At 34.9% G+C, this 21,527-nt stretch overlaps 2 protein-coding genes across 6 annotated transcripts; one reads left to right on the top strand and one right to left on the bottom strand.

The window, feature by feature from the left end:
- Positions 1-87: 87 nt before the first annotated feature.
- Positions 88-6,691, bottom strand: LOC147398071 (somatic embryogenesis receptor kinase 2-like). 3 transcript variants are annotated; one of them, XM_086447189.1, is made up of 8 exons: positions 6,435-6,691; positions 5,755-5,854; positions 5,118-5,193; positions 4,058-4,190; positions 3,885-3,956; positions 831-876; positions 584-643; positions 88-473 (listed from the first exon to the last, which is right to left on the bottom strand). In XM_086447189.1, exons 3-8 carry the CDS (start codon positions 5,134-5,136, stop codon positions 417-419), a joined length of 387 nt encoding a protein of 128 aa, XP_086303315.1. In that variant the 5' UTR covers positions 5,137-5,193; positions 5,755-5,854; positions 6,435-6,691; the 3' UTR covers positions 88-416. The 3 variants fall into 3 exon arrangements, with proteins under 3 accessions (XP_086303315.1, XP_086303316.1, XP_086303314.1); XM_086447190.1 differs by lacking the exons at positions 5,755-5,854; positions 6,435-6,691 and adding an exon at positions 5,388-5,748; XM_086447188.1 differs by lacking the exons at positions 5,755-5,854; positions 6,435-6,691 and having other exon boundaries at positions 5,118-5,748.
- Positions 6,692-9,108: 2,417 nt separating this feature from the next.
- LOC147398070 (galactokinase-like) lies at positions 9,109-16,339 on the top strand. 3 transcript variants are annotated; one of them, XM_086447184.1, is made up of 8 exons: positions 9,109-9,449; positions 11,860-11,941; positions 12,880-13,263; positions 13,817-13,911; positions 14,041-14,123; positions 14,903-15,037; positions 15,409-15,543; positions 15,933-16,339. In XM_086447184.1, the coding sequence occupies exons 5-8, from the start codon at positions 14,094-14,096 to the stop codon at positions 15,966-15,968; spliced, it is 336 nt and encodes a 111-aa protein (XP_086303310.1). In that variant the 5' UTR covers positions 9,109-9,449; positions 11,860-11,941; positions 12,880-13,263; positions 13,817-13,911; positions 14,041-14,093; the 3' UTR covers positions 15,969-16,339. The 3 variants fall into 3 exon arrangements, with proteins under 3 accessions (XP_086303310.1, XP_086303311.1, XP_086303313.1); XM_086447185.1 differs by lacking the exon at positions 12,880-13,263; XM_086447187.1 differs by lacking the exons at positions 12,880-13,263; positions 13,817-13,911; positions 14,041-14,123.
- The last annotated feature ends 5,188 nt before the right edge of the window (positions 16,340-21,527 follow it).

The raw sequence follows: 21,527 nt of genomic DNA, 5'->3' as shown, positions 1-21,527 counted from the left end.
TCCTACCAGGAATACTAACGTCTAAGACTTCATAGGGACGTTACACTACAAAATTTTAGGTTTTTAGAGAGGGTAAAAAACAGCCGCTAATTGATTGTACTACCGTCGCTGTATATAAATGAGACCTATAGTGACGGTAAAAAATCATTGCTAATTGATTGTATTACCGTCGCTAATACGATTTGAATGCCTATAGTAATGGTCGCTACTAATAAGATTTTTTATTTTTTTTAATTTAATTTATTTTAAAATTATTTGTAATTAAATACCTATTTTTATACAACCTGTTAATTAAACACAATTACTTAGTAAATCAAATTAGTTAAGAGACAAATATAACAAAATAATAAATCGATTGAATTAAGAGTCAATGTTTATAAATCCATGCTTGTCACTTAAAAAATAATAACTATCTATCATGATTGTTGTTGTGGGCATTGATCGTTGTCGGGCTGATTGTGCTGCTCATCAACCTACAATTCATATACATTAATCAAATTAGTCATATCAATCAATATTTATTTATTAATAAAATACTATAAAACACAACATATTTCATTATCAATTATCAGTGAGAATTTACCTTTCTCATTGGAGTAATGATCAATTCCTTAAGTCTTTCCACCTCAGCATCTCTCACAATCTGAACAGATTAAAAAAGTCTAGCTCAATCAAGATATATGTTGAAGCATTGACTCTTCTCATATAAGGTGGTAAAATTTCTCAAGAAAATACATTGAATCGTCACATTTCAATATGTATTGTATCAACTCAATCATTTAGAAATATAAATAAGCCTTGTCAAACTCCTCACAATTTAAAACACTTACACTGCACTCTTGGTTCAGCATTCTCACATGAGTCAGAGCAGGTCTCCTGCAAGGTCAAGTTGTTAATCATGATGAGTTTCAAATTGTCAAAACAAGAAGATATCTAATAGCTTAATGAGTTGGGATTGATGGACTCATGAAAAATGACTCATATAAAAACATATCACTATAAATATAAAAACAGATTACTATAAAGAATCAATTCAACGCCAAGATCCGTCGAATTTACTACTTTTTCAAGTAGTGAACCCCAGCTTTCCAATCAAGAAATTAAAAATATAAATCCTCATTCATGAACTAAGCATTGATGTAGAGACCATCCACTTGTGGTAATAAATTTCTAACTGAACCCCTTGGATACTTCTAAATTCCTAAGCATTGATGTAGACACCATCCACTTGTGGTAATAAATTTCTAACTGAACCCCTTGGATACTTCTAAATTCCAAATTTAGTCGCAATGGATCCTCTTAAAAATGTTGTGTTACTGTCAACTGCCTTAGTGTTCAATTACATGTAAACAGGGGAGAAGGCATAGTAGTTGATACATTTTCTTTTACCAAAAGAAAAAAAGACTTGGTAGAATTAATAGTATAAAATAATATTTCTAAATAGGGTAAGTTTCAATTATTAGTTTCTAAGCTAAAAAGATTTAGATTAATTATACTTTTCTTTTAATTTTCTAAACCCTTTACAGTTCTGTTTCTTTTAATACACTTTCAGCAAAGCTCTATTCTTTTAACTTGCTCTTCTTAATCAGTAAGATAGATGGGTCATCCCTTGAACTCTGTATCGGCACACATCATAATAAAGAAAGAAAACAAATTAACAAGTCCTATAGTTTAAAGAGATTAATTAAAAAACACTCACTACCATTTATAGCTATATACTACTAGTAATAGGAAGGGCTCTATAGAGTATTGAGAGCAACTAAAAACATAAAAAGAAAAACCATAACACACAAAACATAACAATCATACAAGAGAAAAAACCAAAAACACTAAAAGGTACAATCACTATTGGCAGCAATGCTATCTAGGATCTTCGACACCACCTCTTTAGATTCCGTAAGTTTCTTAATACTCTGGTTCAATTTCACACGCTTGGCAGTGTTGGTGTCTCTCTTCACTGATACTTGCATCAGAACCCAAAGTACACTTTCATTTCTTTTGATCTGCCATGCATTCTTCTATTCTGTTGGGTACCTTAGTTACAAGTTCAGAAGTATTGAAGTAAAACTGACACTATTACTGTTTCAGAAAACTATAGTGTAAGTGGACCTATTATGCTCAAAGTGTAAGAAAAAGGTGATGAAGTTAAATGCTGGAATAAAAGGGATAAATTCTATTCAATCCAATTCAATTTCACTCAGATTAAGCATGGTCTTGCAATCACTACTGTTCAAAGACAACATTAAACTAAGTGGAGATGCATGGTCCTGCAAGATAATAGATACATTGACAAATAGATAGATGGACAAATAGATCAAGAAGTCTTCAGTAATCTATTAGATGTATATACAATTTTTATTATTATTTTAGAAGTACATTATCTTTGCCTACATCTACGACCTAGGTTTATTCTAGAGTGATGAACCGGGAACTCAAATTCGAACTCCATCTTAAATGTTTCTTCTTCCCTTTATGTCTTAGAACTCTATAGTTAGGGTCCTTGAACTATCCTGAAACCCATAAGAAAGCAAATTGGAAGTCTTTGAATTACTATTAGGTGACAGAATCCATAACATAATACCAATAGACATCTTTCAAAGTTCAAATGACTCCCCAACTTCAATTGCTTCTCTATTCTTATACCTCAAATTAAACAACTGAACCAAATGCACACAAAACCCTTTTATGGATCTTAAGAGAAGGAAAAAAAAAAGAAAAATCAAGATTCAAACCTCAAAACACTAAATAAAATAAGAAATAATACACCTCTCTATCTCTAGTCTCTTCTTTTTAGTTCAGCTCTTAAAATAACAAAACTATATATCTCTGTTTCAGTGCTTTGGGATTATTTATTTATTAAAAAAAAAAACTGAAGTTTTACAATTGACAGGGAAAAGTCTTACTGTCTTAGTCTACCCCATACTATACACAACATACACTCACACATGACACACACGCGATATCAGCAACACAATGGGACCAGTAATTTTGGCCTCATACATACATGAACCTTTGGTACCTTTCCCTTCTTTCCCTTATATTTGATTGGTTGGTAAACATTCTTAAAAAAAATACTTCTATTACAATTGCTTTTGGCATATAACCAATTCTAAAAAACAAAATCAATTCAACCAATAATGATTTCTACAGGCCCATACAAGATTTATTCTTTTTTCTAAAAAAAATTAAAGCGGTAGCCCCTCATGTTTAAAAGAATACATATTTGATAGGTTCATGTTCAACAGAATATTAAACCAATTATAGGTATAATACTTCAAAACAGAAAATTAAACTAATATAAAATACGTCAAAATGGGCTTACATGCGTCCGATAATTCAGTTTTATCTGTAAATACCATTTTGATGACACCTTGACCATGTCTCTGATTACCCAAATAACATGCAAGTTATTATGACACCAAGAACAGTCCCCCATTAAGCTATTAGCTCAAACCCATCAAAAGCCATAGAAGAGAAATTAAGTCAATTTTGTTGACAAGGAGCACTTCATCTAAGAAGTAATCGATACCAACTTAAGCGTGCAAATCTTTCAAAAATCTAGTGGGGAGTCGGTACTTGTGGAAAAGCATGTATTAACATGGAAAAGCAAGCAGAGATAAGTAAATACACTTACCCGCAAATTCCCATATTATTTATCATCCCACCTTTGAAATAATTGAAGAACTATCTTGTAAAAGGAACTTTTATACGTCATTTATTCACCCTAAATTTGGAGGATTCCCATATCTTTCAACACAAGGAATGGATATGAACTTTTAAAGATCAACATAAACATAGAGTCCAAATAATTGCTACGAAAATGCAAGGAATTCTAAAAATGAAGGTAAAACACACAAACATTCGTAGGATATAACAATACTTACAAGTACTGCAAATCTGTAAGTGAACCAAGTTGTGCAGTCAGTTGACCAGACAAACCCGCATTTCCAAGATCACTAAAACAAGACATGTGAAGATAATCACATTCACCATCATGTATGCTATACCAATCATAAGCATTTAATATTGCAAAAGTTATGGACAATTTTTTACTTGCATCCTTATAACTTTGTTGTCAAGGCTGCATGTAATATGAAACCATGTGTAGGAATACGCAAATGTAGTATCCCAACTTTGTAAGACGTTTGTAGTGTCGACTAAGTTGGCTTTTAAGCTATCCGATGCATCACCTGTTGAAAAATTCAAGCATCATAACACCACTCACAAATCTTCAGGGATAAAAATGTAAATAATCTCAAAACCAAGATACTATTAATAGAGCTTGTAAGGCTGTGGCTTTTGTATTGTTTTGTGCTTTTGCTTTTCTTAAGGCATATCCATACAACCTCCTTTATTTCCTTTAATCTGATTAACAGGTTTTATATCTATCAAAAAAGAAGAAAAAATAACTTCAAAAAGATGCCATACTCGTGTCAGACACCACACTATTTTAACTGTACATGCTTGGCCCAGTATGTGTCCTATTTCATCTAGTAATTAACACTTTTAAGACATAATTCATGCATGCCAACATCTCCTCAAGTGGAAAAATTCAAGTTTCTTGTAAATCATCATTCAAGAAAGCAGTGATATTAGATGGAAAAAGGATGACAGCATAAAAAAGGATACATCAAATAGTACTATTGATCACAATTGGTGCAGAGATCTATATTTTGTGAAGTTCTTCACCATATCCTTGGCTTCAGCCATTCAAATGTTTCATCAAAAATGAAATATGAATGAATCAAGAATTCATAATATTTTGATTAATTATAAAACTAAAACTTAATCCTACAGAGACTTCTCGCAATTTCTGTGAGGTAAAAACTAGAGCAATCTATAAAGAATAAGAAAAGAACTATAGTATGTGCAACATGATTTTAAGTAGCTGCATATATCCATAGATCAACCTGATTATAGTTGCTAACCGTAGATAAAAATCAGGGCTCGCGTATCTCAAAAAAAAAAAAAAAAATCCCTAAATAATAGCTAATGACCAAACCAACACAATGGGTGGAGTAAACTGCACTAAAACAGAGCTAATGGATCTGGTACAACTCCTTGAACAAACCAACTTCTCTAAAGAACAATGAGTAAAGTTAATTTCTAAAACTAACCCTTCTTCCCATCAATCATATAATCAACCTGACACACAAGCAATAGCAGCAACACAATGGGACCAAACACCAAAACCTGTTAATGTACAATATAGTCAAGTAACAACAGCATTAGCATAATTAGAAATCAAAATGCACGGAAAGAACCATTAATTGTAATTAATGTACAATATAGTCAAGTAACCACAACATATCTACATGGTAACTTCCAAGCAATGTAATTAAGTGTGACTACATGAACTCACATAGTGTGTAAGTGTGACTACATACCTGACTTTTCCTATGCCTCTCCTAAAACCAAATTAGCTCCCTAACACTCTAAAATAGAGACAACTTCCCTTTTGTACCTGTGGAAGTTTGAACATTCCTATGCAGCCATGAATGACTGATGGTGTATCTTATATAGATGGCTGGATATCTATCGTGGCATACATCCAGATAGGCTCCACCTTGAGATTACAACAGAATCACTTTTGAGATGCTATTCAATGATGCATGACACACTTCAACACTTCAGAACAGTGTGGAACAGATGAGAGGTCTCAATATGACTTTGACACTAAGCAATAGTGAATGAACATGCCATAAGAAGAAAAGAAAAAAATTAAGAGAAGACTAATGAGCATCCCTGATTTACCTTGAATGTTACAATGAATGTTGGCAGTAATAGCCTTTAGCCTTAGATGCAGATTGTGCCTTCAGAAATCTGGGATGTGGTAACGCTGGAAGGCGGCGATCTTGACCATACAAAGAAAATCAATAAAAACAGAAAAGTACAAGTTATTTGGAGAAAATGTACAGAAAATATAAGAATTCAATCAAAGAAAATCAAATTAAACTCTTTGATCTTTAATCAAAATCTGAAAAATGATTTGGAAGTTTTAATCTTTAAAGAAAACAACAAATCTAAAATTGATTTGAGCAATTTGATCTCAATCTATAAACTAAGTGGAAATCGCCAATCTATAAACTAGAACAATTGAGATCAATCTGATCTCCAATCAAACCAAAGTAAAAATCGCCATTTAACTACATCGAATGAGAATATACAAAGAGAGATAGAGAGAGAGAGAGAGAGAGAGAGAGAGAGAGAGAGGGGGAGGGGGGGGGGACGATACTTATTAGAAAGAGTAAATCGATTTCCACCATTAATACCAAAAACCTTAGAACCCTAGCTAGAGAAGAGAGGAGAAGATACAGAGAGTAGAGAGAGTGAGATGATTTCTGTCATTTTATTTAAACCATTTTATTAAATCGAATGAGCAGACACATACACACACACACACACACATAGAGAGAGAGAGAGAGAGAAGATACCTCTTCAACAAATTTTCGTCATTAATTTCACCATTAGAGGAGAAGATGCAGAGAGAGACGTTCGTCTTCAACAAAATTTCTCCATTAGAGGAGAAGATGCAAAGAGAGCAAAGAGAGGCGTTCATCTTTAATAAATTTTCGGCATTAGTTTTGCCATTAGAGGAGAAGATGCAGAGAGAGCAGAGCGAGAAGTTCATTTCCGAATCGAATTGGTAATTTTCGCGTGAAGGATTTTTGGGAATTTTTCTACAGAGAAGTGATTTGGTAGGTTGGGAGTAGGGTTGGTAAAGTGAAAAGCACGAGCTATAGTGATGGGAATTTTGGCCGTTGTTAAAATTGTCGCTAAAACCACACGATTTTGTAGTGTTAGCATTGTCCAATACTTTTTTTTTTCAATAATACCCCACCAACTTTTGTTTTTTTAGTGAAAAGGGCAAGAGCATGTTAGTCTTTTACATAAAAAATACATTTATTATGTCATTAATAAATACATTTATTATGCATTGATTATGTTGGCATTGATTGCCAAATCATTTACTACAAAAAAAAAAAAAAGATTTAATTCAAAATACTTAAATGCTCATTGAATTTATTATGTAAACAAAGGAAACCCAACGTATAGAGTGATTCTCAAGCTCAAGAGGTTGAAGGCTGGTCTGAAGGCTTGGAGCTCCCAACATTTTGGTGATGACAAGAAAGTTGTACAAACCTTCAAACAATTGGAGAGGGTCCAAAAAGAAATTCTACTCTAGCCCTTGAACTTGGCCCTTGCAGAAGATGAGAAAATGATTGCTAAGAGCTACAATGAGGTTGCTAGAAGGGAAGAAGTGGCCACTAGACAACAGTCCAGAGTTAACTGGCTCAAGTTGGGTGATCGAACACTCCCTTCTTCCATAAGTCCCTAGTTGCTAGGAGAGCTAGGAACATAATTTCTTCGTTGCAAAACAACAATGGAAACTAGATAGAAAGCGAAGAAGACCTGGAACAAGAAATCCTTGGTTATTACAAGAACCTCTCTGTGGCAAGCTCAGATAGCAACATTGACAGCCAAGAGGCTCAGCTCAAGAAGTTGGATGATCGTGCTGCCAATGCGTTGATCCTCCCTATTAGCAAAGAAGAAATAGAAGTATGTTGTTCTCCATGGATGGGGACAAGGCCCTTGGCCCAGAAGGGTACTCGACTACTTTCTTTCACAAGTCCTGGAACATCATAAGAAATGATGTGGTGGTTGCTATCGTGTTCGACTTTCAAAGAGGGAATATGGTTAAAGAAATGAATGCTACAGCCTTATCTCTTATTTCTAAATCAGAAAGGTTATCCTTTGTTGAAGATTATAGGCCAATAACATGCTGCAATGTTCTATACAAATGCATCTCCAAGATCCTTGCCAATAGACTCAAAGGAACTCTGAACATGTTGATCAATGCTTTCCAATCAGCATTCATTCAAGGCAGGTCTATCAGAGATAACATAATATTGTCCCATGAGCTCGTCGGGAACCTTCCCAGAGATAAGAGCTCCCCCAAATGTGTTGCCAAAGTGGATCTGAAAAAAGCTTATGACTCAGTGGCTCGGGAGGCCATCATCTATTGCCTTGAAGTGGTGAATTTCCTTGATAAATTCATTGCCTGGATTTGGGGATGCATCTCTTCTCCTATGTATGCAGTAGCCCTTAATGGCAACTTGAAAGGGTACTTCCAAGGTAAAAGAGTAGTTCGTCCCTATTTCTCCATACTTGTTTGTGCTAGTGATCGAGATTCTCTTAGCGAAGCTCGAGGAACTAACTAGGAAAGGTAGCATTAAGTTGATGGCTAAGTGCAAGTGCCCTGCTTTTAGCCATCTGATTTCTACTATTAGCCATCTGATTTTTGCTGACGACCTCATGTTGTTCTTCAAAGGCACTTCCAATTCGACTAAAGCTTTCAAAGAGCCTTAGATTGGTTCAACAACACTACTGGGCTCAAGATGAACCTAAACAAAAGCAACATTTATTGTGTGGGCATGAGTTCCAATGTTAAAGTTAGAATCAGTCACATCTTACAAATTTTAGAAGCCAACCTACCGGTAAAGAACCTTGGGTTGTCCCTAATTTCTTCAAGACTAAAAGTTGGGGATTGCAAACCCCTCATCACCAAGATAACGAGCAAGATCAAGTCTTGGAAAGCAATTCCTCTCCCTAGTTGGTCGAATGGAGCTCATTAAGTCTGTGATTAGCAGCATGCAAGGGTATTGGGCTAATGTGTTGATGTTGCCTAAGAAAGAGCTAAGGGTGTTGAAATTTTTTGTGCCAAGTATCTATGGACTGGTCCTAGTATATCTAGAAGATGTGTTGTATCAGTTGGAAGAGAATAGCTGGGAACAGAAGAGAGGGAGGGCTGGGGTTCCATGATATGGAGCTTTAAAACATGGCTAGGATTGCTAGGCAGGTGTGAGATATTGCATCTAGCAAAGTTAGCATCTGGGTGCACTACGTCATATTGCGGATTTGGCGACGCCTAATTGCGCTAAAAACGACTGCTAAAGGCAGTCGTTAATTGCGACAGTTGTGAACCGTCGTTTAAGCGTCGTTTCAACAAAATAAGTAAAATTTGGGGTGCCAATAGCCACTCTAACAAATTTTTTTTTTAAATTATTTTCAGACCGTATCTCTCTCGCTCGGTTCTCTCTCTCTCGCTGCTTGTATCTCACTCTCACTCTCGCTCTCTCTGTCGAATCCGTCGCTCTTCTCACTTTCTCTCGAATCTGTTTGTTACTCTCTCTCTCGAATCGATCTCTCTCTTACTCGAAGCTATCCCGATTTCAATAAGTTTGAAGTCGTCTTCTTCTAAGTTTCGATCTAGAAGGTAAATGGTCGGAGTTTGATCGAAAGACCTGCGCTCGATCTCTCTCTACAGAATCTGTGATTTTGATCGAAGGTTTTAGTGATTTAGAGCAGAATCGATCGGAGTTTGATCGAAGGTTTTAGTGATTTGTTCGATCTCCCTCCCTTTGCTTGGTTTGTGATCGAATCTTCAGGTATGTTAAAGTTTTTTATTGAATCTCTGATTTTCCTTGATTAATTTAGGGTTTCAAATGTTTTCTTCAATGTTAAAGCATGTTTTAGGGTTTGGTTATGGAGTTTTATATCATGATCTAGCTGTTATATCTCTTTAATTTCAGTTTTGAACATGAGTTCTTGCCTTTCTTACACTTCTTTAAGCTCAATTTTAGATCTGATTATCTTTCATATTTATCAATTTGAGATCTGAATATGCCTCTTTTTCTGAAAATTTTAGAAGATCCATTACTTTTTTCAATTTTGTGAGAATAAATTGAATTTGATATTTGATCTGCATTTGTTTCAGGCTCAAGAAAATGTCTTTGATTTGCAAGTATTCTTGTTTTGATGATTTGTGTGATTTTATTTATTTTTTTTTTTTTGTTGAAGGAGGTCCTTTGTGTTTATAGAAGCTAAGGACCCTGGACTCCTAATAATTTTATTATCTGATTTATTTTTTCACAAATTTGATACAGCTCCATCGGTCTCTGATGGAATTTTTCCTTTGTAGTTGATCTTTCACTTCTTTAGCATAAGAAAGGTTGAGGTTATGCTATGGATCTGTGGTGATAAAGAACTTGATTATATTTAGGATCCACCGATTTGATCTACACATTAAGACTTGATCAAGATTAGAGATTTCCAGTCTCTTTATTTGATTAATTTTTCTCAGAAGGAATTATTATTTTTAAATATTCTGCATTTTTTTATGGCTCAAGAGAATTTCTGCATATAACTTATACTTTCCCTGAAGTGGTTTTACTTAGATCTGATTACTAGAGTTGCATATAGAAATTTGAATCTTAGATCTAGCAATTTTAAGATTGTTTTGCTCTTTTTGTCATTCTCTAAGTGATGTCTAGATCAATGTGACTGCACCAGTTGAATTCTCCACTATATTCCATAATCCTTCACTTTCCAAATGTCTTATTCTCTCTTTTATCTCTCTCTCTTTCTCTCTTTTTATAGAAATGAAGAATTGCCTTGTGATTTACAGCTTTCAGATTTAAAATTGTGGTATCTGGTTCTCAGGTCCCTTGATATTGAAACAAAATGCCCATTATCCTTTTCATGGGTGGGCCCTTGTTCACAATTAACTGATTCTGACATGGACATTTCGATAGTGAGGAAGTATTGTGGAACTCAGCAGTATCAATTATTGCTGTGGTCCCCATCTCACCCTCTTGAATTGCCATGGCCCTACAATCTTAACAACCGTTGATGGATATAATAGCTTTGATCTTCCTTATTGATCAAAGCTGTCAGTTGGCTCGACGGTTACGATTTGTTTTCTGGCCTTCTCAATATAATAGCTAATGAATAGTTTGGCTGATGTGGGGCATATTCCCTAATTGCAACCGGAAATTGTCTGACATTGTTGATAATGCTAAGCACCATTCCTTTTTGATAATTCATTAGCATACATTTCTAGTTGTACATTTATTTTTGAATTAATGATTTGAGTCTTCTAAGATGCTTATGCTTTTCAATTCACGCTGTTCTATTTACATGTCCACATGGTTTTGTCTTTTTTGTGTGTGTTTATAATCATAATTTATTATTTAATGGGTTGTATGTTGAATCATTAGGATATGAGAACAATACAACTTTTACTTATAACACGCCAACCAATCTACATTTTCTTTAGCTAAATATATGTCTCGTTTATACAAAGTAAGTAAATATTTCTACTAAGATTGAAATGATCAGAATTGTCATGACTTGATGAGTTGTATAATTTAACTGATGCATGAACAATAATTAATGTGTAAGCTGGTATTGGATTCAAGCAAAGTGAGTCTGGTTCACATGGAACATAGTTGATGACATTAAGGATCTTGTTCCACCTCTGCACCTCAGCCAAGTTTAAAAACAACGCCTTAAAAGTTTTAGGAAAAACGAAGTGTAGGGCCTTGTGTAGGGTAATCCATCTGTGGTTGCAGAGTTCTTCCTGATCCTTAGAACTGTGAACCTTCAAACATGGTTTTAAATCTCGTACAAGGCGACTTAAATAAATCAGCTCTCTTCCAAGTTGAAAACTTCCTTTAGATTCCACCAGGGCAACATCCGGACCGATTTCATTCTCTTGGGTAAGGCATGGCCAAGATTTCAGTGATCGAAATGTCATATTCGCTAATGGTAATTATAAGATCATTTCGGCAAAACTATTGACAACATGTCTACACATACATTTCTAACAATTAGTTCATCAAATCATTTTGATGGAAAAGGCAGTCATTTGTTTGTCCTTTTTATTCTTTAATTTGGAATGTATATTGCCTGATTTATAAAATGTCTAATCCATGATTTCAAATAAAACTTGACTCATCTGGACCATACTTCTGACATTACCATAATGCTGAATTATGATATTATGATTCTCTGTAGGCATCTCCAATACAGCTTGGTGGACGGCAAGTACACATTGAGGAGAGGAGGGCAAATGGCACCAGCACATATCGTGGGGGAAGTATGTGCCTTTTATCCCTAGTTCTCTATTATTTGCAGCCTTTTTTCAGTGTACACATCTCTCTTTTTTTTCTTTCTCTTTCCCACTAACTTAAATGTGTGACCGCTTTGTATAACTTCTAATCTCAATGTTATATTGTGCTGTTTTCTGCTAGAATGATTCATCAGAAATAACAGAGATCGCTATTAATGAAATATTACCAAAGATTAATGGCAGAGTAAGACACATAAAATTCTTTACCTTGCCCCAGCCTCATAGCTATTTTATTATCAGCTGAATGATTTTGCTGTTATGAACCACTCTGTCAAGGTTGTGTGTATATCTATTCATTTATACCTTTAGTAATGAATGTTAGGCATAAGAGTCAAAGTTAACATCCGAGTATCTCACATTTATCAGAATCACTATAAATCAAATGGATGTAGTGAAAAACTAGAATTGGGGTGCTATTAAGATGTCAAGTTAAGGAGGGATCTAGTTGTTTTTTACGAGTACCACTGGTAAGGACAAAGGAGGTCTCTGGATAAAGAGGAATATAAATAAAAACCGTCAATTAGTTTTTGCATCAGTAACCATACGAATTGGTGCCAACCTGGCTGAGAAGCTTACTTTGAAAAAGCACAACTTTTTGTATAATTTGATTCAACTTGGCCAAAATGCTCACATGATCAAATAGTATTGCTGCCACTTGACAATGATGAACCGGCCAAGTAGCATCTGAGCCAAAATTTAAAATCCTGTTGAAGAACAAAAGTTTGTCTTAGATATGACATGTATTCTTAACTTCCATGTATGCTATTTGATTTCTTTGATGTATTTGGCTTGTACTTCTTGTACTAGATGCTCTCAGTCATTTAGGCTGGTGTCCACACGCAATATTACACCAAGTGTATTTGCTCTATTATGTTGTCCAAGGTTGGTGAACCTTTCACCGACAGTTTATACATGCCGTTGCTTGTGTAGTTGCATCAAGTTATGGAGCTTGGTGTATAGATCAAGTTATGGGCTTCTTTGTTAGATATAGTTTTATAGATAAACAAATAGATGCAAATTTGTGCTTCTTTATTCATATTCAGTGTTTGGATTCTGGTGTGACAATAGACCACTACAACTTCATTTTACTAGCTTATTTAGTTCATCAGTATATGACCTACCCTAAGATTTCAGGAACTTCAACCTACCATAAGCCTATATGGTCAAACCAGCAATTACCAAGGCCAGAGATGGAGCAATCATAGTGCCATTCCTTGCACAATGTAGGCTAATTTGGAGTTAAGGCAGGACATAGGAAGGTGGTTTACATAATCAATGATATGGTATTAGTAAGTACCATTTACAAACTTGCTTGTATTACAAAAATTAGGATTTATGTAAGATTAAAATACATGTGAACTTGAACAAGCGTGTTGTACACAACTTTCTCTCTACACGTGCATTCCACGTGCCATTTGCTTGTATGTTAAAAACGAAAGATCCACAAACATCGGCGTAAGCCACTCCATTTTAGTCAACTTTTCTTCTGGAATTTTTTCACTCACCGATCACTTTTGCTCATTTAATACACATGGCGTCATGCCATTGGTTCATCAGCTTAGCACATAACTTTCAAAACAGCAAATCTCTGTTCAAAATAGTAGGTTCGTCACCCAGCATCACATATCATACTTTGGCCCACCATCATACCCATCCTAACCATTGAAATAGTGGACCCTACCCAGAAAATCAACAAGTTTGCTGGCTTCATCACAGGTATTATTATAACAAAATAATATTCTTGTGGTTGCCATATAGTTCACATTGATTTGTGCAAGGTAGCGAGAACTGTCAAGGATTGCTGAATATCCTTGCTGATAAAAACTGGTATGTGTTCTGCAGATACAAAGGATTTCATGAATTCACTAAATCCAAAGGACTAGATGTTGGTGTACCAGTTGGCCTTGATATACTAGTTGATGGGATAGTTCCTACAGGTATTGTTCCCTGCAATTTTGTGCATAATGACAACTTTGCCGCTAATTACTGCACTATTGGGTATTGCTTTTTCTTTCTTTTTTTTCTTATGAGAAAAATCAAAGTTACGTGACATCTTGTTCATGTAGGGTCTGGATTATCAAGCTCGGCTGCTTTTGTTTGCTCTTCTACCATCGTTATAATGGCTGCTTTTGATGCAAATTTCCCAAAGGTGTTCAGCCTTTCCTTTTAAGTTCTACAAAAGTATTTTAGTCCGTTGTTTGGCTGTATTAAGTTTACAAATTTATGATTCAAAATGACCAATAACAGACCCCCACTTGCATATGGATTTCATGTAGCCAAATCCATGTGAATTTAGTAACATGTACTTCATTACTTTTCTAGATTTCAGAAATAAATTTTTAGCATATTTGCAGCTTATATTTTATTTGAATAGCAGAAATTTCCATTTGCAAGACGATAGCTTCTTGTAGATTGAGATAAGGAAAGTAGAGCTTGGATTTAAAGAGGGTAATGACCTAAATTATAGATGAACATATTTATAGGAAAAGTTGAGCTGATCTATTTTTTGAACTCTTTTCTAGATTTAAGTTGAGCTGTCTTGTAATGACACGAGTCACTTAAGTTCAATGATCCCAACTCCTTCCACCAATAACACCACGTGTAATTAAGAGAGACTTTTTTGCCTTTATTTCGTGTGACTCGTTTTTTTTTTTCCTCATAGTCCTCACAGACTCCTCAGTGTTTGCCACGTCAAATATAGAAAGTTTTGTTTTGCAACTAATAAGTCTACTTGTATAAATTAGAAATGTCATTCAATTATTATGGATCCCAGATTTCTCTGAACTCTGCTGAGCAAATTTTTATTTTTATTTTTTAAAACATGATCGAAGGTTTTGGAAGTTGAATGGCTATCTTACTTTCAGCTATTGTTGTTTTTGTACTGTGTTCTGATTCCAGTTACAATGTGGTTCCTGAACATTTCTGCAGATTGTGCTTGGTATAAAGCTGGGAATGAAACCAGAGGAGGCAATTTCCAAAGTGAAAACTCTCTCTGATGTTGAGGGTTTATGTGTATCTTTTGCGAGTAATCGTGGCTCTTCTGATCCTGTCCTGGCTGTCAAGGTATTTCTCTTGCAGAACTTGAATATTTCTCTTGTATTTTTTTTTTCAACTTAAAGAGTTCCATATCACGGTTCAATGACACTGTAAGTGACCATTCATAAATTTTTACTTCCAACGAGTTACCTTATAAGGCACCAGTCATTACATAGTCAGAATCGGGATTCTATGATGGCATGTTGTTAGTTTTTTAACTAATTGATTATGCTGCTTAAATTTTTTTATTAGTGTGATCATGTTCGATAAATTTGTGTTAAAAGGGAAGAAGGAAAAACAAGAACTTCACACTTTTTGACCATTTAGTGTATGCATATATTTTAAATCTATATAGCATTACACCATACATCAAGTTATCACTTTTCTGTATGTTACAGGAATTTTTGAATGAGGAACCATATACAGCTGAAGATATTGAGAAAATTATAGAGGAAAATCTCCCATCAGTCTTGGGTAATTCTCCATCTTCGTTGGAAGTTCTAAAGGCTGCCAAACATTTTAAGTTATTCCAGGTAATTCCTTAGTTTTGGGTTCTGTTTTGCAAAGATGGTTCTATATCATATTTTATGATGGATGCATTGATTTCTTCAACTTGCTTGCTCTTACTCTACATATCAGTTTAATATATTCTACCATAACTCTAGTTTTTATTCGCACAAGATTAGTTTGATTGTAATCATGATTCATGTTGAGGTATCTGTAATAAGAAATCACTCACAAATCCTGATAACCAGAAATAGATCAGAGTAACATCGAGTTGCATCATAAATCTGAATTTTCCCTCGAGCATTTAATGCTATGTGAACTAAGCATAATAGTCTTTGTTGTTGCTGCTTTTAGACAATGATGATGACTATGTCTTTTCTGATTGAGCTTTTTTGGTGTTGTTTTGTTTGCCCAGAGGGCTGCAGATCTTGGAGGGAAGTTCCACACTTGACATTGAAGCTTCAGATACCACTAGTAAGGAAAAAAAAAAAGATTTCAATATTATTTCCTTCATTTTACTTTATATTTTGAAAACTTAATGATGATTTTGGGGTGAAGAACGAGTTCATTAAATATACCTTCCAAGTTGCAACAACAATGTCAACCCTTATTTATTAAAACCAAACCTACATGAAGATGAGCAGTTATATATGTTAATATTGAAGTTCTTTTAAATTTTATGGTTCATTCTAGTGTTCATTTCCAGAGCCCTTTTTTGGCATTTCATTCAGAGCACAAAGAAATGTTTCTTTTGAGTGGATAAGAACACTTTTAAGGCTCTGAAAGTAGCAATTCCCTATGCAGTTTTTCCATGTAATTGTGTCAAGAGTGTGATTTAATTGGTAGTTAGATTTGCATAGTTTTTGTCAAAGTTGGTTTAGATTTGCATAATGTTTCTAGATTTATCGCTTTGTAGACTAGAATTTAGATGGCTAGTTACATTTGCATAATTGGTAGTTACAAATATAGTTAGTGTTATGAAAGTTGAAGATGAGGGGTATTTGGGTCTTTTCATGTTGTTAGTTGGGGTCTAGGTCATCAATTTCAAAATATAAGGGTATCTCCAATATTCAGCAACATGTGAGGGGGTTGGTGTAAAATATTTTTTTCTTTTAAAAATACCCTATAGCGACGGTCACTGACCGTCGCTATTTCCTCATTTGACCGTCGCTATATCCTATTTTTACTGTAGCAACAGTCGTTTTTTCCGACTGTCGAAGACAGTCGCTTTTTTTCCGACTGCCCAGGACAGTCGTTTTTTCCGACTGTTTTAGGCTGTCGCAATTAAAAAACCACTCCTTTTAAAACGACTCCATTTACGACTGTAGGGGCAGTCGTTTTTGGCGAATTATGACGTAGTGATGGACTGGATCGAGGAGAATCTTATCAAAGGTAATCATTTCTGGAATATGGTCACAACTGCTAAAACTTCTTAGATATGGAGGAAAGTCATGTAGAGGAGGAAGACTATCCAAGCTATGGTTTTCCACATAATTGGAGATGGGGGCGACACATTCATTTGGCAAGACCCATGGACAACAGGAAGGATGATCTCAAACAACAACCAACATTCCCCTTGAGATCTTGGACGTTAGCATTCCCCTTTAATAAATTACTAATATTACTAAGGATATCTTTTGTCTCTCTCCTATAGATACCGTTGTCGACATAGTCAATTATGTGAAGCATGCTCATGGAAAGAAAAGACAGAAAATAAAAGGATTGAAGCCTAACAACCCTTCTAATAATGAAGCTAACATCTTGAATGGAATGGTTTCTTAGCCTTCCTCTTCTCCATTACCAGAACTAGGGGAGTTCCTGGAAAAACCAACATCTTGTTGAACTCGTTCTCCCTCTTTTGAGTTGACATACCCAAAAACTTGTAGAACCTATGTTAGTTGTGAAGGTTAGACATAATCCAAGTTGCAATACAAAGAGAGTCGCGGTTTAGAAGGATGTCACATTCCTAGAACAACTAACGATGTCTAAGTGGAACATATTTATTGGAGAGCAAACATATCCGGCTACGTTCAACTGAAAAAAGACTTGATTAGGAGCTTGATGTGTTTCAAACTCCAACCAAACACATTCCACGTATACACCGTACCTATAGTATAAGAATAAGATATTGTATGTACTGTGAATCGGATAGATGACCTCCAAGAATAAGGATAAATTGACTCCCCCTCTGACATACTCTCCTGATGTGGCATGTGCATAGAACCATAGATTTTTTTCTCAGAATACACAAACAACACATCCCCATAAATATTTGTAGTTGTGTATCCCAAGGAAAAAAATCTATGGCTCTATGTACATGCCACGCCAAGAGAGTAGAGAGAGTCAGAAAATGACAACTCAACCTCCAATTTGAGTTGTGAATGACTCTTTTCGCCATATCAACATTGCTAAAAACGTTGATTTATAGCCACTCTTTTGATTACTCTCTGAGAAACAACTTCCTTACTAATTGAGTAAAGATCTCAACCTTACATACTAAGCGTTGTTTTGCTCAAATGGAATACCACGTTAGCAAGCCAACACCACAACCCTCTAAATTTCATTGAAAAACTCAAATCCAAATATTTCCTTTTTAAAAGACAGTGTTTTGGGGCTTGATCTAAGGTTTTGAAAATGCATGGCTACCGAAATTCCACCTAATTCCAAAATTTAAAATTAAAATTCAACAATGAAAAATATAGAGAGCTGATATTGCCACACCAAATTTTACTAATGCCACACCAATTCTTATGTAAATCACCAAAGAATTGCACACTGTTGGTGTGGTGTTAGTAAAACTTGGTGTGGCACTAGTAACTCTTAATATATATATTTTAATAGTTCATCGAATCAGATCTCTACAATCCTGAACCCTCGGATCATGTTTTTTTATATCACAAGGTAGTAAGGATTAAATCCTTACTAACTTAGTAAGGCTAGTCAGATTCTTAATCTTTTGGGTTGTGAGGGACTTGCCACAATAGTCCTAATAATATGACTCGCTAGGTGGCCTACTCAATCGACTCCTTGACGTGGACAATTTTGGGAATTGTAGATCTGTTTGCCTCGGGATACACACTTTTTTTTTTTCAAGAAGTGCAATTGTGTATCCCAAGGTGCATAGATCTATGGTTCCCAAATTTGTCACATCAGGGACATGATTGAGTATGCCACCTGGCGAGTCATATTATCACAGCTCTTAGAACAACTCTTTTTTATTACTAGTTTAGGTATTTTAATTAAAAGAGGGTGTTTTTGGCATTTTATGTATACTAATTGGAAGGAAATTTAAATAGATCCTCCAAAGAAAAATGTTTAAAAAATATGGTCTTGAATGTTCCATATTTTATAAGTGGAGACCTATTGGTCCACGTTTTCATAAATTTGGTTTTAAAAGTCATTTTCTCTTATTCGTTTTTAAAGATTCAAGATCCAGTCTTATGACCCAAATTCTTGGTTCACACATGTAACGTGTATTTACGATAGAGTCGTGATTATCTAACGTTCTCAAACTTGACACTATTTGTACGCTTCCTGATGTGGCGTGCAAGTACTACTATAGATCTTTTTGTTCGAGATACACAAGGAAAGAGATCTATGATTCTATGCACGGCCATGTTAGGGAGTCTACAAAAAGCGTCAAATCATCATTAGTCTTTATAATATTATAATTGTTAAATAAAATATCAAAGGATAACAAAAGTATCAGGAGCAAAACTACATGTGGACTTGAGGGGGGTTCCCCACAATTTCTTTTTTATATATATTTTTTATGAGTGCTGATTTTCTAACTCAATCTGACAAAATAACTCAGAAATTCACTGAGGTGGCATGTGCAAGAATCGTAGGTTTTTACCCTCAGGATACACAACTGCATATGTTTATCAGGATGTGCATTTGTGTATCCCAAGGGAAAACATACGATTCGCAAGCCATGTCGTTGAGTTTTTGAGTTATTTTGTAAGAGTTGAGTTAAAAGTTCATTATACATTTTTATATATTTCTAAATAGGGACATAACTATATGTAAAGCTGTGACCCAGACTAAATTTTTTAAAATTCCTATTTTACATATATTCTTATACCAACTTTGTACATGACCAACGAAATTTTAAAAATTCCTATTAAACAAATAAACTCTTTCCTTACCAACTTAGTAAGATTTCAAATATTATTAAGAGCTCAAATAGATTATCAAATTGGCAATCCAACACCACAAACCCTCTAGATTTCAGGGACAAAATCAGATTAAATTTTTTTTTTGTGGGGGGAGGGGCAGGGGCACCATGATTAATCCAAATCTGAAATGATTGACATAAGAAATCGATTAGATCGTGAGACCTAGTAAGTTTCACATTCCCCCAACAACTAAGGGTGATGTAACTATATAAAAATAAATACATAAATAAATTGATCTTTCTAGTGTTGTTGATGATGGTGCAACATCTTTTGAACTAAAAATTCAATTCTTTGCAGTTTTACCTTAAATTCTGCTTAATGTAGTGTTGCATCTTCCCTGAAAATGAATCAATTCCAAGAGCTGAATCGATTCAGCTATTGATGGCCAAAGGCGTAATTCAAGAAATTCCAGGAGAGTGAATGGAGGATATAGCCAAAGAAAATATCAACTAGTTAATTGAGCTAGGAATGCTTCAAGTTCCAAATGAAGAATGTCTCGTGTGATTGTTAGTGGTGTCCCCCAATCCCATTTCTCCATTTTATTGCAAGAGATGAAAATATGTTAATTGCCAATCCAAATTCAGAAAAAAAAATATCCCTCTCAATATTCGTTGGCTACAAATCAAAGGATCGATAACACATTTGCATCCAACTTGAAAAACATCAAATTTTCAATTCAATCTTTGTTTGTATCATATAAGGACTTTTGCATTTTCCATTTGAATTCCTTGGAAACTATATTTCACTCGTTTGAAATTTTTGCGGGTGTTGGACCAAGATTATATAAAGTTTAAGAGCTTACCGGGATACATGAGTAATCTGATACACCTAAGGCATCTAAGATTGTGTGGTCTCGTTTAAAAAAGCTTCCAGATAGTCGATGTAGTCTTTGAAACTTACGAACTTTGGTTATTAGAGGTTTTACAATTGAGACACCTTCAAACGCACACATTTGAGTATGGGATTTTGGTCCTGTTGAGTTTAGTCTCACATTGGACACTCATTCCCTTGTCTCTCTCCTTTTAAACTCCTGAGCCTCTCCACTCATTGCCAATTAGTTTTGAGTTAGACCCCCAAATTTATCATGGTAATAGAGCTGGCATATCTCTCCTCCATGTCACCCAGTTCAGATCTTCACGTGCTTCAGCCTAGTCCAGCCCACACGTGCGGGAGCCTGTTGAGTTTAGTCTTACATCAAATACTCATTGCCTTATCTCTCTCCTTATAAACTCCTGGGCCTCTCCACTCATTGCCAATTGATTTTGAGTTGGGATGCCCAAATTTATCAAGTCCCTACAAGGATAGGGCGATTGACAAAGTACAAACTCTAAATGGTTTGTATGCTGGTGGTGATATTGCGAACAAGTATTTTTTTATTTTTTTGTTTGCTTATTGTGGGTATCTCCATGATTCAGGTGAGACTAGAAGAGTTTAACTTTTTTATTCATCAAAAGAACGTGCAAATTTAAATGATCCATCGTAGTCTCTACCAATAAATCCAATAAAGGGGTAACCTTAAATAAGTAATTTGTAAATTCCCTACTTTGAACCCACGACAATCTATTAATACAAGAGCTACTAACTTTCTCACTATTACTTTCAACCATCCCACTGGATAAGCAAGAGGGGACTTCATTGTTGTGTTCCTAAATATTTCAAAGCCAATCTTTGTTGTCTGGTTCACACACGACTATTTAGAAGGGTCCTTTGGACATTTCACTGTTAAGAGTATGGTAAATGAACATTGAACATGATTAGGTTTTTCAAAATATTTAATTCCCAAATCATTAAAAAAAGTTGATTTAATAATTTAAACTTGATAATGACCCATA

The sequence above is a fragment of the Akebia trifoliata genome, chromosome 7, assembly GCF_017979445.1.
Source record: "Akebia trifoliata isolate Shusen 1 chromosome 7, ASM1797944v1, whole genome shotgun sequence".
Lineage (NCBI taxonomy): Eukaryota > Viridiplantae > Streptophyta > Magnoliopsida > Ranunculales > Lardizabalaceae > Akebia > Akebia trifoliata.
The sequence above is the reverse complement of the archived record's forward strand: the minus strand, read 5'-3'. Positions and strand labels throughout refer to the sequence as shown.

What these genes read in the sequence shown, in the direction of transcription:
- LOC147398071 (XM_086447189.1), bottom strand. An exon ending in TGCTGAACCAAGAGTGCAGT is followed by an intron (nt 644 to 830) that starts GTAAGTGTTTTA and finishes TAATCTGTTCAG; the next exon opens with ATTGTGAGAGATGCTGAGGT. An exon ending in TCATTACTCCAATGAGAAAG is followed by an intron (nt 474 to 583) that starts GTAAATTCTCAC and finishes TATGAATTGTAG; the next exon opens with GTTGATGAGCAGCACAATCA.
- LOC147398070 (XM_086447185.1), top strand. Translation starts at nt 14,094, where the DNA reads ATGGCTGCTTTTGATGCAAATTTCCCAAAG. An exon ending in TTGATGCAAATTTCCCAAAG is followed by an intron (nt 14,124 to 14,902) that starts GTGTTCAGCCTT and finishes ACATTTCTGCAG; the next exon opens with ATTGTGCTTGGTATAAAGCT. An exon ending in ATCCTGTCCTGGCTGTCAAG is followed by an intron (nt 15,038 to 15,408) that starts GTATTTCTCTTG and finishes TGTATGTTACAG; the next exon opens with GAATTTTTGAATGAGGAACC.